Source organism: Ipomoea nil, unplaced genomic scaffold (assembly GCF_001879475.1).
Source record: "Ipomoea nil cultivar Tokyo-kokei standard unplaced genomic scaffold, Asagao_1.1 scaffold0302, whole genome shotgun sequence".
Lineage (NCBI taxonomy): Eukaryota > Viridiplantae > Streptophyta > Magnoliopsida > Solanales > Convolvulaceae > Ipomoea > Ipomoea nil.
In genome coordinates, this window is record NW_017616730.1 from 3,107,930 (window position 1) to 3,122,507 (window position 14,578).

General features: G+C 39.5%; 3 protein-coding genes across 3 annotated transcripts; 2 read left to right on the forward strand and 1 right to left on the reverse strand.

Moving 5' to 3' along the window:
• Window positions 1–1,368: 1,368 nt before the first annotated feature.
• On the forward strand, window positions 1,369–4,284 carry LOC109163025 (laccase-3-like). The gene is made up of 7 exons (XM_019311749.1): window positions 1,369–1,542; window positions 1,652–1,803; window positions 1,877–2,121; window positions 2,217–2,345; window positions 2,663–3,607; window positions 3,762–3,928; window positions 3,959–4,284. Exons 1-6 carry the CDS (start codon window positions 1,420–1,422, stop codon window positions 3,890–3,892), a joined length of 1,725 nt encoding a protein of 574 aa, XP_019167294.1. The 5' UTR covers window positions 1,369–1,419; the 3' UTR covers window positions 3,893–3,928; window positions 3,959–4,284.
• Window positions 4,285–7,793: 3,509 nt separating this feature from the next.
• On the forward strand, window positions 7,794–11,410 carry LOC109158936 (laccase-3-like). The gene is made up of 6 exons (XM_019306869.1): window positions 7,794–7,898; window positions 8,019–8,170; window positions 8,292–8,536; window positions 8,618–8,743; window positions 9,993–10,949; window positions 11,058–11,410. The coding sequence occupies exons 1-6, from the start codon at window positions 7,794–7,796 to the stop codon at window positions 11,186–11,188; spliced, it is 1,716 nt and encodes a 571-aa protein (XP_019162414.1). The 3' UTR covers window positions 11,189–11,410.
• Window positions 11,411–11,448: 38 nt separating this feature from the next.
• LOC109163017 (cation/H(+) antiporter 24-like) lies at window positions 11,449–14,276 on the reverse strand. The gene is made up of 3 exons (XM_019311742.1): window positions 13,910–14,276; window positions 12,815–13,819; window positions 11,449–12,726 (listed from the first exon to the last, which is right to left on the reverse strand). The coding sequence occupies exons 1-3, from the start codon at window positions 14,144–14,146 to the stop codon at window positions 11,572–11,574; spliced, it is 2,397 nt and encodes a 798-aa protein (XP_019167287.1). The 5' UTR covers window positions 14,147–14,276; the 3' UTR covers window positions 11,449–11,571.
• Between the last annotated feature and the right edge of the window lie 302 nt (window positions 14,277–14,578).

Below are 14,578 nucleotides of genomic sequence, written 5' to 3' on the forward strand. Positions count from 1 at the left end.
AAATCACTTTGTAAAGTAGTGGTGCGCAGGCTGCTCCACACTTGTGGGGGGTACCTGTGAGGCACCCCTGATCTCATTGTGCAAATTTCTGGCAGAATGACTTCCTTGCTGTTTTTGACCATTTTAACGTCAAAATTAGGCGTGATGGTCTTCACAAAAGTTGTATCCGTTTGAGTTTTCTTTCTAATGGCTCAAGAATCACTTTATTATGACTTTTCTATGTTGAGATATGGTCGAAATACTGAACAATGGACAAACTGTACGAAATTGCAATTTCTTGATCTTTTAATTTGATCCACTTTTGCCTTGTCTTGCCAAAATGATCAAAACTATTGAAAAACACCAATCTTTGGTTCTCTTGCAACTATTTTAGCCATCTTCTTAATTTCACCTTGGCTCTCATTGTCTTCAATTCAACCATTTATATACCTAAGGATATAAACAATGAATATAATTATTAATGCACATTTTGTATAAAAATAAAGTATTTATGACTCAAAATAGGTCTATATATGTGGCGAAAACATGGATAATTATCAAATTTTTCAGTGTGATTTGCATGTTATTACACAGAGAAACATGATGATAATTGTTATGAATTTTTTCACTCAAAAAGACATAAAAGAAAGAACATTTTTAGTGTTTTGTGCCATCTAGTCTTCCTCCCCACCTAATCAAGAAACTTATCCCTTTTGTGTCCTCTCAATTCAAGAACATTGTTTACATGATTAGTAGTTTCATACTTTCATTCAATTCATATGACCCAGAAGTTGAATTATCTATATCTTCATTGCGTTAGTCAATAGGGCGGTTGGAAATGAAATGACTGACCTAATAACAAAATTTTATACTCCATAACTATTTTGGTTTACCAAGGTCAATAAAGATTTTATCTAGTTGATAAAGTTTGAAATTCTATTAACATGAGGTTAAAATATCTGGTGATCTGAGTATACACATTTATCATTGGTATGTGCTATGTAGTTAAATCAAGACACAATGTAAATACAAAAGGTATTTTAATTTTAATGGATACTGTTAGTGATGTGTTCGGCATCGACTATTGATGGGAATTCGTACCAGTATATTAAACTTAGCAATAAAAGGCTTGAGAATTGAAGTCAACATTTTTGTAGTGATGGAGATGTAAATGACTATTGTGAGAAAAAAAAAAAAAAAATTATGTTCATAAGATTCTTCAAGTTTCCATTTTAGAATTAAGAAATATGAAGGAGTAGCAAGTGGGTGCACCAAATCCTCCTTGTGGTTGGACTAATTAAGTCCCGTTGACTCTTGAACCAATCTGCTTCCTCTTTAGAATCATTAAAAATTCCAGATTTTCTCTGTTATCACTATAAATACCCACTCTTTACAACCCAGCTAAAACGCAGCACAACAACGTTACAAAAACATCCTCAAATGGATTCTCAGAACAACACCTCTCTGAATCCATTCTGCAATGGCTTCTTGGCAAAACTTTTTGTCATGCTAACTGTCTTGGCTTCTTTAGCAAATGCAGATGTTTACAATCAAGAATTTGTCGTATGTTGTTATTTTTCATTCGTGTTAATTGCGTTGTTTTTTCTGAGGTTTTTTTTGTAATGGTGCCATGATAATGGGGATGTTTAATTACTTGCCATGTTTTGGACAGGTTCAAGAAACAAAGATAACAAGGCTTTGCAAGACCAAAACCATAATCACAGTTAATGGACAGTTCCCAGGGCCAACTATTGCTGTTAGAAATGGGGATGATGTCGTTGTGAAGGTCGTAAACCGAGCTCGTTACAATGTCACCATCCATTGGTAAGTGAACATTACAGTATGTTCGATTTCAACTAAAAGTTTAAACGAGTGCTGATGTTATGTTTTGTGACAGGCATGGACTGCGCCAGATGAGAACGCCATGGGCAGACGGGCCAGAATATGTGACCCAATGCCCGATTATGCCAGGAGGAACTTATACATACAGGTTCAAAATCGAAAACCAGGAAGGCACGTTGTGGTGGCACGCTCATAGCAGATGGCTTAGGGCAACTGTTTATGGAGCCTTTATCATCTACCCGAAATCGGGTTCCCATTTCCCTTTCTCCCAGCCAAAGAAAGACATCCCTATACTTCTTGGTAAACCCTTCACCATATATAACTTGAAAATCCAGGCATTTATAAGCTGATCAACAAGCTGGTTTAACAGTAAGAAATGGTGATTAATGTCACAGGGGAATGGTGGAATAGAGACATCATTGCACTCCAAAGACAGACACAATTCACAGGCGCAGCTCCTAATATCTCTAATGCTTATACAATCAATGGTCAACCTGGTGACCTCTATAGATGTTCTAGCCAAGGTTCGTAGTTAACAATACTCCGCGTTTACTTTTATTTTCTTGACTAGACTGAAAAGTGTAACAATCTCAGTCAAATTGTTCAGACAGTTGACTTAGTAACTACAAGATTATATAAGTCCTACTCATCAGTCTATTGGTCAATCGGTTAGCTATGAACAACTTAGGTTATTTTACAACCTAAGGGTCACAACACATGAGAGTAGTCTATTAGCTTTCTTGACGAACTGATCAGCTTAGACTTTTTTGTTTCCAGTGGGTCATCTATGTGCACTTAGATTGTCTAATTTACCTTCTTGTGGTCCTTTCTTGATCCACAGATACTGTCAAGTTCTCAGTGAGCCCGGGAGAAACAGTTCTCCTGAGGGTTATCAACGCTGCACTCAATCAACAGCTCTTCTTCTCCGTGGCCAACCACAAGCTCCAAGTCGTCGGCGCCGATGCAGCGTACAACAAGCCATTCACCACCAACGTGATCATGGTCGGACCCGGACAGACCACAAACGTACTCCTCACGGCGGATCAGCCCCCGGCGCGGTACTACATGGCGGCCCGGGCTTACGCGACGGCGCAGAACGCCCCGTTCGACAACACCACCACCACCGCCGTCCTGGAATACACAAACCTAAGACCCGGCGCGAATTCCCGCCCTCTCATGCCTCAGCTCCCGTTCTTCAACGACACCGCCACCGCCACCGCCTTCACTACCCAGCTCAGGAGCGTCCCATCCAACAATCCGACGGTCTTCAATCAACCCGACGAAAGCCTGTTTTTCACGGTGGGATTGGGGCTGGTGAACTGTACCCCGGGGCCCAGATGCCAAGGACCCAACAACACTCGATTCGCCGCCAGCATGAACAATGTCTCCTTCGTTCTTCCCCGGAGAACATCATTGTTGCAGGCGTACTATAACAATATTCCCGGAATCTACACGCTGGACTTCCCGCCGGTCCCGCCGGTGCAATTCGACTACACCGGGAATGTCTCCCGGGCCCTCTGGCAACCTCCGTCTGGGACGAAGCTGTACAAGATTAAGTATGGGTCTAGAGTGCAGGTTGTGTTGCAGGACACCGCCATCTTCACCACGGAGGACCACCCCATCCATCTCCACGGCTACCATTTCTGGGTTGTCGGACAAGGTTTCGGAAACTTTAATCCTCAGACCGACACCGCTAAGTTCAACCTGGTTGATCCTCCTGTTAGGAACACCATTGATGTTCCTGTTGGTGGATGGGCTGTCATCCGTTTCTTCGCAGATAATCCTGGTAAGAATTAAAAGCAAGATTTAAGATTTAAATTCCAACCCATGACCTTTGGTCTGACTCTGATACCAAATTAAAACATAAGCTGCATCTCTACTAAAAGTCTAAGCTCTTAGTTAGATGGCACATTAATAGTTATATGCTCCGCTGCATGCAGGGGTTTGGCTGATGCACTGTCACATTGATTCCCATCTGGCATGGGGTTTGGCAATGGCATTCATAGTTGAAAACGGGCAAGGAGAAAAGCAGACTGTTGAGCCTCCTCCGCTAGATTTGCCACGGTGCTGAGGTTACAGAAAGAAGTTAATTAAACAAGAACTAGAGATTCATCTTTTCTCACCAAAAAGAAAAGAGATTCATCTTCAATTCCTGCACACTAATACTGGAGTTATAGCCTATCTGCTTTACTGTATGTGTTTCTCTTGTTCTTTTTCAGAAGAGCTAAGTGTATAATCCAGGTTTTGCATCTGGATTAGATTGGATTTCTTTGTGATTGTTTTGATTCCAAACCGAGAAAGGACTTCAAGTCCATATTATTACTATTACTTATTATTAGTAATTAAATATTGTATCTTTTAAGAAATTCCACCCTCCATTCTGGATGGAGTCTGTCTTGTAATTCTAGTTAACAAGACTGACTCACATCAAAGAGGTTAATATTGTATCATGTTATTAGATATTCCATTACTATTTGGAAGTATGAAAAAAATGATAATTGTTGTTTGAATATTGTTCAATTCTAATTTTTCTTTAAGCAAAGAAAATAAATATATTTCTTTTGATCTATCTCCCAAACAAAAAGTTTATACGTCTTCAAATATGAAAGAATATAACTTATTACCAAGTTATATCCCGAACTTTAATAAAACTTGTTAGCTACATTGGGACCAAATGCACGTTTACACTTCTTAGCTCAAACCATAACAAGTTTTATTGCACAAAAAATAATGCATAGACTCACATAATAAAGTAAATCTCTCGTCACAAAATTGTGGATCACTTTTTTTTTTTTGGGAGGGTGAAGGGGGAGGAAAGTTTTAAATTTGTATTTCATGACAACAAAAAACTTGAGTCTAAAAATAAGTATAAGTAATAAAGGAAAGAACGGAATTATATATGAATTAAATATAATGATAAAATTTAATGGCCTTGTAGCCTATAGGTCTCTCAAATAAGAGGTCATGAGTTTAAACCTAATGTAGGTGATATTGACTCTTTGTGCTTAAAAAATTTAAACTATTTTCCTCAATCTCTTGTTGGTTTCCAAAACCCGAGCCAAAAGGTATATATTTCATTTGAAAGAGTGACTAAGTGATCGAGTGGTGCGATTATCTATATATCATGTTATTTGCGTGATATTATATACGGAGCCCTCGGGTTCTAAAAAAAATTAAAAGAAATACTATTAATGAGAAAGATATCTAATCTTTAAAGACCAAAGACAGAGGAATGACATGTCATTCCATACAATCAGACAAAAAAATTGTAAATGTGATGGGTTTCTTATGGACATCAGACACTTGTCCTCCAATATAATGGGTGACTGAGTCATTTTAATTTACGCATTCAATATCTTATTGGACCAGGGCGTAGGGACTTGGGGTGAAAAAATTCAGACGTTATGCCATGGAACCGTGTTCACCATGAATGGTGAACACGGATCCAGCGGTGTTAGTACACCGTTATCTTTTTTTTTTTTTTTTTTTTTTTTTTTTTTTTTTTTAAATTAATTGCGTGACTTTTCTTCTTTATTTTCACATTTTGCGGTTTCACTTTAATTTGAGGTGAACAAAGATTTCGGACATTCATAAATTATGAATTCATGCCTGCACATTCACTTTGGAACCATGCCTACACATTCCCGTCCGAAATCACAGACATTCATAAATTATGAATCCATGCCTGCACATTCACTTTGGAACCATGCCTACACATTCACTTTGGAACCATGAGATTATGAATTTTCTGTTATAAGATTATGAATTTTCTGTTATGAGATTATAAATTTTCAGTTATGAGATTATGAATTTTCTGTTATGCGATTATGAATTTTCTGTTATGAGATTATGAATTTTCATTACATTCATAATTTCGGACATTCATAAATTATGAATTCATGCCTGCACATTCACTTTGGAACCATGCCTACATATTCCCGTCCGAAATCACGGACATTCATAAATTATGAATCCATGCCTGCACATTCACTTTGGAACCATGCCTACACATTCACTTTGGAACCATGCCTACACATTCACTTTGGAACCATGAGATTATGAATTTTCTGTTATAAGATTATGAATTTTCTGTTATGAGATTATGAATTTTCAGTTGTAAGATTATGAATTTTCTGTTATGCGATTATGAATTTTCTGTTATGAGATTATGAATTTTCATAAAATTCATAATCTCATAACAGAAAATTCATAATTTGATCAAACGTGCGCCGTTAACTCCACATCCGCAAATTTTTATTTTTTTTTTACCTAAAAACGACGTCGTTTTGCCTTATATTCACCATTCTCGGTGAACACGATTCCATGGCATAATTTGCGGAAAAATTTTTACTTTTTGTGAGCAAGACAAAGAAACTGTAGATAGTATATATATCATTTAAATCATTTTTAATTCCGATTTAATTGATCTCTTAATTAATAGAATATTATTTGAATTTCCAGCGGTTAGCAGGGAATTTTTTTTTAATATTGATCTAATTAATACCAAATAATCACCTTCCCTGACTGCCTAAACCATTTATTGCAAAATTTAGTAACTAACACACCTCAAACTTCAACCACTGTTTCATTGTCCTTAAAAAAACATTATTATCATACATTTATAGATCAGTGCTTAACAGCTCTAAACGAAACTCATCAAGTCCAAATTGTAGTTCAAGAAGCTGTCACTAATTTCATGGTTTGGCTAACCATCTGTCTCATCATCTTATTTATTGTTTTAATAATACTTCTTTACCAACTAACTACTATACAACAATCTTTTGTATCTTAAACATTCACATTTATTTGTTTTGATAAAATTATTAAAATTTGTTGGCCCAACATGAGTTAATTTAACATAAAATAAGGGCCTTGTTTGGTAAAAAATTAGCCTATAGGTCAATTTTGGCTTATTTGACCACTATTAATTGTTTGATTTAGTTAAAATATCAATATAAATGTTTGGTTAATTAGCTTTTTGCAACTCCAAAAGGCTAAAATTCAAAAAGCTACTCCAAGCAACTTTTTCAATTAGCTTTTTGAGAAAAGAAATTATACCAAACAGTTATCAACTAACAGCTAATTTACCAAACACTTTTCTACAATCAGCTAATGTTATCAACTATTTATACCCGCTAATTAACACAATCAGCTAACATCTAACAGCTATCAGCTAACAGCCATTTTACCAAACAGGGCCAAGAACTTGTGACTAAAATTTAAAAGTGGCATTGGATGGTAAAGTATACAGTCATATGGCCATAGTTAATTGAAATTAGTAACTTTTGAGGTATGAATCTTTGCTAACGATTCGGGACAACTCCACCCGAGTTCGTTTGACAGTTGACTTTGTAACTTTGAGATTCGAAGTTTGATTCCTTTTTCCAAAAGGCTGAACTCCAACCCTAAGAGCCCCCCACACCCCCACCCGACAGAGCATTTGGGATGATATAAATAATGGTAACAAAGTTTGATTCCTTGTGAGAATTATCTATTGATTTTCTTGATTAGAACCGGTTAGTTATGGACAACGAACTCTGTTTTAACAAGTGCTCTAGCTATGTGGGTCGAATAGTTGGCTGGGTAATCCAGAATTTTAAGTTTGACTTCTCGTGGGAGTTGTGTATTGACATTCTTGAATTGGTTTAAGCCGACCAGCACCAGTCAACTATGGACAATCCTATTTTAACAAGAGTGTTGTGGCTAGTGAGATATGATTTTGTTGGAACCTTTGGTAGTTCCAACACTTGTTGACAACCTAGTAATGTTGCACCTAGCTAGTTACATGTGATTTAGTTAGAATCTTCGTTGGTTCAACACTTTAGTGACAACCTAGTGGGTGAACCAAAACCTCTTCCATGCATGATTGTTTTCTTTCATTGTGACAAGAATCTCCGCCCCCCCCACAAACACCCATCAACCTAGTATAAATACAAACTCCAAGAATCACCTTTGATCAATAATACCTTCAAATGGAGGCTTGCACAAAGTATCTGTTTCTTTTCGCCATTTTTGCTTTTCTGAGCAGCTGTACAGCTACCTTTCTAAGCGGAGAAACTCATTACCACGAGTTCGTTGTACGTTATCTTTCTTCAGTTTCTCCTTATAATCAAACATACAACATATAAAATATAAATTCTTCAGTGTAGTCTAATTATTAACTTAGCATTTTTGTTAACCGTTTGACGTGCAAACAGATTGCAGCAACCCCAGAGAAGAGGCTGTGCAAAACCCATAGCATTATCACAGTGAACGGCCAATTCCCGGGGCCTACCCTCGAAGTAAGAAATGGTGACACTCTCGTTATCAAAGTCATCAACGCTGCTCGTTACAATGCTACCCTCCACTGGTAATAGATTCTGTACAGCGCACGGGTGAATTACTAAGTATTATATAGTAAAGCTTATATATATTTTTTTTGAAAACAGTAAAGCTTATATATATTTTTGCTACATTATATTATCCGTCAGGCATGGAATAAGACAGATTGGAAGCCAATGGGCAGACGGGCCAGCATACATAACGCAATGTCCCATTCAACCCGGGGCACAATACACGTACCGGTTCACAATTCAGAAACAAGAAGGGACTTTGTGGTGGCATGCACACACCAGATGGCTTAGAGCTACTGTGTATGGAGCCATTGTCATCTACCCCAGATTGGGTGTTCCATACCCTTTCCCCAAACCTGACAAGGAAATCCCTATTCTTCTTGGTAATTCTGAATCTTGTTTCTGATGGCAATATAATTCAAGTATATATGTTTAATAAGCTAGAAATATAATGAACCCTGCAGGGGAATGGTGGGAGAGAGACATTTTTAGTGTGATGAGGCAGGCAACATTCACAGGAGCAGCTCCCAATGTTTCTGATGCTTACACCATCAATGGCTGGCCTGGTGATCTGTATACATGCCACAGAGGTAGTTAGTTTAATTTGCACCATTTAAATACTGATTTCTAGCTAGAACTGAAACTGTTATAAGCCGGGATATTAGGATCGCGTCATAGGCGTAGAAACTTAGGAATAAAAACGAAGCTTTTCTGGAGTGCTTTTCTCCCCAAATGAAGCTTTTCTGGAGTGCTTCTTCTCCGCAAATGAAGCTTTTCTAGAGTACTTCTTTTCCCCAATCTTTCCTTTAACAGACAGCCAAATTCCAAAATTTCCAAGATGTCCTTTCTTCCAATACCTAAGCATCTATTTATAGAAGATAAAAACTACCACTACCTTAGAGTGCTCTAACTACCTAAGAAAGTGGTCATCCACTACTACAATAATAATAAGGTAAAGTGTTCTAACTACCTAAGGAAGTGGTCATCTCACTACTACAATAACATCACGTTTGGTTCACGGAATGAATTTTGAGGTAATAGAAATGATATTCCATACGGAATGGAATAAGCAAGGAATAGAATAGGAATTGTATTCTATTGTTTGGTTCGCGGAAGAAATAGACTTTAGGATTACATTACAGTGTTTGGTTGATTTAAGGAATAGAAATGAAATATGTTTTAAAAGACATAAATACCCTTAAAAAAACATGTGATGGTAGTGGTACGGTAGCGGTAGCGGTGGCGGCGGCAGTTGTGGCGGTGGTGGGCGGTAGCGGTGGTGCTGCTGGGGTGGTGGTGCTGGCGGTTGTGGCGGTGGTGAAATAGGAAATAAATTTAATTGGGGGATAAAATAGGAAATAGAAACTTTAGGCTATTCCCGAAACTCAGGAATAGCCTAATACCAGGGGCCCTCAGGAATCTCTATTCCCCTTGCAAGGGGAATAGGTCATTCCTGGGAACAATGTTCTTAGGAATACAAGTGGTTACCAAACAGAGGAATAGTCTTATTACTGTGAATTCCAGGCCTATTTCGTGAACCAAACAGTCAATAATAATAATAATAATAATAATAATAATAATAACTGCAGCAACACTTGTATCAGAAACTCACCCGGCCTTACTTATATAAGGGAGGGAGCGATTACTGTGAATTCCAGGCCTATTTCGTGAACCAAACAGCCAATAATAATAATAATAATAACTGCAGCAACACTTGTATCAGAAACCCACCCGGCCTTACCTATATAAGGGAGGGAGCGGGTTGATCTGACGAGTAAAATTCATTTTGACGGCTCTAATTATATGCTCAACGCCCGCCTTGAACTTGGAATGATGTAGGAATCACAAAAGTCCAAGTGAAGACTGGTGAGACTGTTCTTCTGAGAGTGATCAATGCTGCACTGAACCAACAATTGTTCTTCAGTGTGGCAAACCATATATTTACTGTGGTTGAAGTGGATGCTACATACACAAAGCCTTTCTCCTCCAATGTCATCATGTTGGGGCCAGGACAGACCACCAATGTCCTCATCACCGCCAACCAGCGCCCCGGCCGCTATTACATGGCGGCGAGTGCCTACGCAACCGCTCAGGGGGCGCCATTCGACAACACGACCGCCACTGCTGTCCTCGAGTACACAACAACGACATCATCAGCTTCTTATTCTCCGGGTGCCCTCCTGCCTCGCCTCCCGGCTAACAATGACACAGCCACAGTCACGGCCTTTACAAGCCAGCTGAGAAGCCTTCCCACGAATATGCTCACCACTCCACTCCCTCTCATAATCGAGCATAGCCTGTTTTTCACTGTGGGATTAGGATTTGTGAACTGCATCCCGGGGCCTAGATGCCAAGGCCCGAATGGCACCCGCTTTGCAGCGAGCATGAACAACGTCTCGTTTGTTCTCCCTCAACGGGCTTCCATACTCGATGCCTATTACAACAACATTCCTGGAATTTACACCACAGACTTCCCCTCTGTACCACCTGTGCAGTTTAACTACACAGGCAATGTTCCTCGTGCCCTGTGGCAGCCTCGGTTTGGGACTAAAGTCTACAAGGTGAAATTTGGGTCCAGTGTGCAGATTGTGCTGCAAGATACAGGGATTTTCTCGACGGAAGACCACCCTATACACCTCCATGGCTACCATTTCTACATAGTTGGACAGGGCTTTGGAAACTTCAACCCCGGCACAGATCCAGCAAGTTTCAACCTGATTGATCCTCCACTAAGGAACACAATTGATGTCCCCGTTGGAGGGTGGGCAGCTATACGCTTCGTGGCTGATAATCCCGGTAATGTACCCTATAAACAACAAACATTACTTAACACACATGCATCATTCGATTTTATGACAAGACAATATAATAATAATGTGGACTCACTTGATTGAAAACGTACAGGAGTTTGGCTGATGCATTGCCACATTGATTCCCATCTTACATGGGGCTTGGCCATGTCCTTCTTGGTCGAGAATGGAATCACCGAGTGGGAAACAGTTCCACCGCCTCCACCAGATCTGCCTCGCTGCTGAACTAATAATGGAAACCACGAGACACCAAAATCAGCCTATCTGCAGTTCTATCTAGTACTTTTTCATTTCATATTCTCTATCATTTGTTAACCTGAGTTTTTATGTTTCTTTGTCATGTTAGAATACTTTAGCCGGGCAGGGCAATTCTTGATTTTCAACTACTAAAGAAGGGAAATGATGTATTTCAGATTCTTGATTGAGTTTATTGATTGCTATATTGTATTTTCTGAGTCCACAATGAACAATGAAAACTGAAAAACTGCACAAACAGTAAGCTATCTAGCATTCAAAAAAACATACATGTTTACAATGATGTACATATATAGTAACATTTACCATGCTTCTTTGGCTAATAATATATACATGGTAAGAGATGTTTAGTACTAAAGACACCATTGCAATCTCCCAATGAAAGCACTACAAGCGCTTTCGCGGTCTCTTAGAATCTGCTGTTGCACTACCAAAATAGAAGATGTAATGCCTAAATCTGAATTGGCCATATAATCTCCTATAACACCTAATTCTTGGTTTTTGTTACAGTCTGTTAGTCCTTGTAAAATCACTGGATTTATGCCATGTTTCCTACCAAGGATCCAGAGATCGAAGTAATTATCTTTCATTGACTGAATTGCAGCGAGGGTTTCCTCCCCATTTTTCACTACTGACTCCCTATAAACAACTTGCCGGTTGGCTTCATTCTTCATCCAGAACCATGTGACTAGTCCATCATCTAGCTCCTTTTCCATCTCGTTGTCCCCCTCACCGTCGTGTGAGAGGAAGCGGATGACAGTGAGGCATACATCTGGCTTGGCGGCCATCCTATCAGCACACACAAGAGCCTCACGAGAATCAGCCCCTCCCAAGAAGAGGAAAGCGAAATGATGCATTGAGCGCCTAGTGGGGGAGTTGATGTTGTGGCTACCAGCAAAGCCCCTATCCACAAATATGGCAACCGAGCAAGGGGCGTGTGATAATACACTAGCGGCAACAGATTGACCTCCTTCAGACTCCACCACCCCTCCTGCAGTGCATCCGTGAAATGGAAAGATAATCAGAGAAGCCTTCATCATAAGGGCTAACTCACACACATCTCGGTACAAGCTTCTCTTTGGTGATATTGTTGTGTAAGAATTAATCTTGATGTTCTCGCTGCTTCTACTATCCTGGAAGAGCTTCAATGCATCGTGTATGGGGTTAGATTGGTCAGACTGCTGCGCCTGATCAACCTGATGATTTATGAAAACAGGCACAGCTCGGGCGACTAGATCAACTAGGTGTATGGCATGAACTGAGAAAGGACTATTCACCGTTGGATTGGAGACTTCAATGAGCTTGATCAGCCCTGGTACATCATCCTCATCATATATACACGCCACAATGCTCAAATCAGCATTTGGCGCGGTGTGCTGAACATTCCTTCGATTGTGCACCCTATAAGGCCTCGTTGGATCATAAAGTAAACTGAGCAAAGGCGTGGCTGTGGCTGTGACCACCAGTGTCATCACCACCAGCATCGAGTAAAAAGGAGGCGTTATCAGCTGCATCCACACCCACATCTCTCTTGGAATACATAACTTTGGAAGAAGTAAATAAATGAAGAAGAAAGCAGAGAGACTGAGAGAGTACCTTCACATTCATCCAACGCATATACAGCAAAACTTCCACTTGGCCTCTGAGACTCAGAATGAGGCTGAGAGCCAGACCATCTCTTAGTGGCAAGTTCAAGAATCGAGAACTCAACAGAACAGAAAGCAATTTAGTTGTATAACCAACTAAAGCCATTATGAACATGGGGCGCAAAATGGTCCATTGGCCACTCATGGCAGATATATCTGTGACGGATCCAATGAATGCATATGAGAATGGCATCAGAAGCTCTATAACAATTGTTTCACACTTTTCCACAATAGTTGCCCCTAATGGAGGGCCATCAGGAACTGCCAATCCAAACCACAACGGACCGTGGACCATGGATAGTCCACAAAAATCAGATATAAATGCAAACACCAGGACAGCTAACAATATGGCAACCACATAAATCTGATCCACCGGTTTCCCTTCAGGTGTCAGCCTGACTATCCAAACCATGACATGTCGAATGCCTAGAAAGATTGATGCCATTATAACTATCGTCGAAACTATAAACCACACACCAGCCGAAGTCTTGGCCTCCATTTGTTTGGATGCATCAAACGCAATTAAGAATTGAGCCCCAATCACATCGCTGATAACTGCCACACTCAATGCCATCCTACCAACCTCTGAGCTAAGGAGATTGAACTCTTTGATGATGGGATAGATAACTGGAAATGCTGTTAATGCAAACATAGCAGAAAACTCAAAAATGGAAGAAGCTTTCGCAAGCTCCTTTTCCATGGACTTTCTGAAAGCTATTCCAATGAAAATATCACACACAAAAGGAACAAAAACTGTGAAAGCCGCTAAGTACCAATGCTTGCTTCCTACCTTTCTTATAGCCGCAAGATCTGTCTTCACCCCAGATAGGAAGAAGAAATAAACGAATCCAATAAGCCCTACATTTCTTGTAAGAAATTGATTTTTTTCTAGTAAAAATTGTGTTCGGAATGTCTTGCTGCGGCTCAGAACCGTTGGCCCTATAATTAAACCACCCTAAAAACAGATCTCCATAAGTATATTATGCCTATATATATGTAATTATTGAAATATAAATTTTAAATTAAAGGAGAGGCCGGAACTTACTAGGATTTGGGAGATGATTCGGGGCTGGCGGAGTGGCCTGAGAAGAAGACGAAGGAGTTGCGTGATGATTATGAAGAAAGAAGCCTGTGCATAAAATAGGGGCTGGCTGTGTTGAAAAGGGTTATGGCCAAGGAAGATGCTGTGGGCGATGTTCTTTCGAGGCCGCCGATGACATATCAAGAATCCTTTCTTCATCAGATCGCTTTCAACCGCCGGTGAGAAGCTCGTGTTCGGCATTGCTTGCTCGGAATTGAAGAAGCTAAGCTATGGAGTCCCCTGCTAGCGTAGCTAGGCTGTTGTTCATCATCGACAGGGATTAATTGGAAGAGAGAGAAAACCCTAAACTATAATTTCTGTAAGGATTGGACGTGCGCTCCGGAGCGAAATGCTCTACTTTGCTTTCATGGCCGTTCAACTTCCATCATTTCTGTTTATTCATCAGCTTTTTTCATGTTACACTGCTGCCGCGCCACACGGTGTTTAGTGTTGTTCAGTTCACGTTACAATATGTATATTGTATTATGTCTTTCTGTACATTATGTTATGCAATTTTGTATATTAAGCATAATGATTCTATACCTAAAATTGATTCGTAGTTTTATTGTTTTATTTTTCAAATTTATGTCTTATATTATGTAATTATGTATCTATATGACATAAATTATTTAT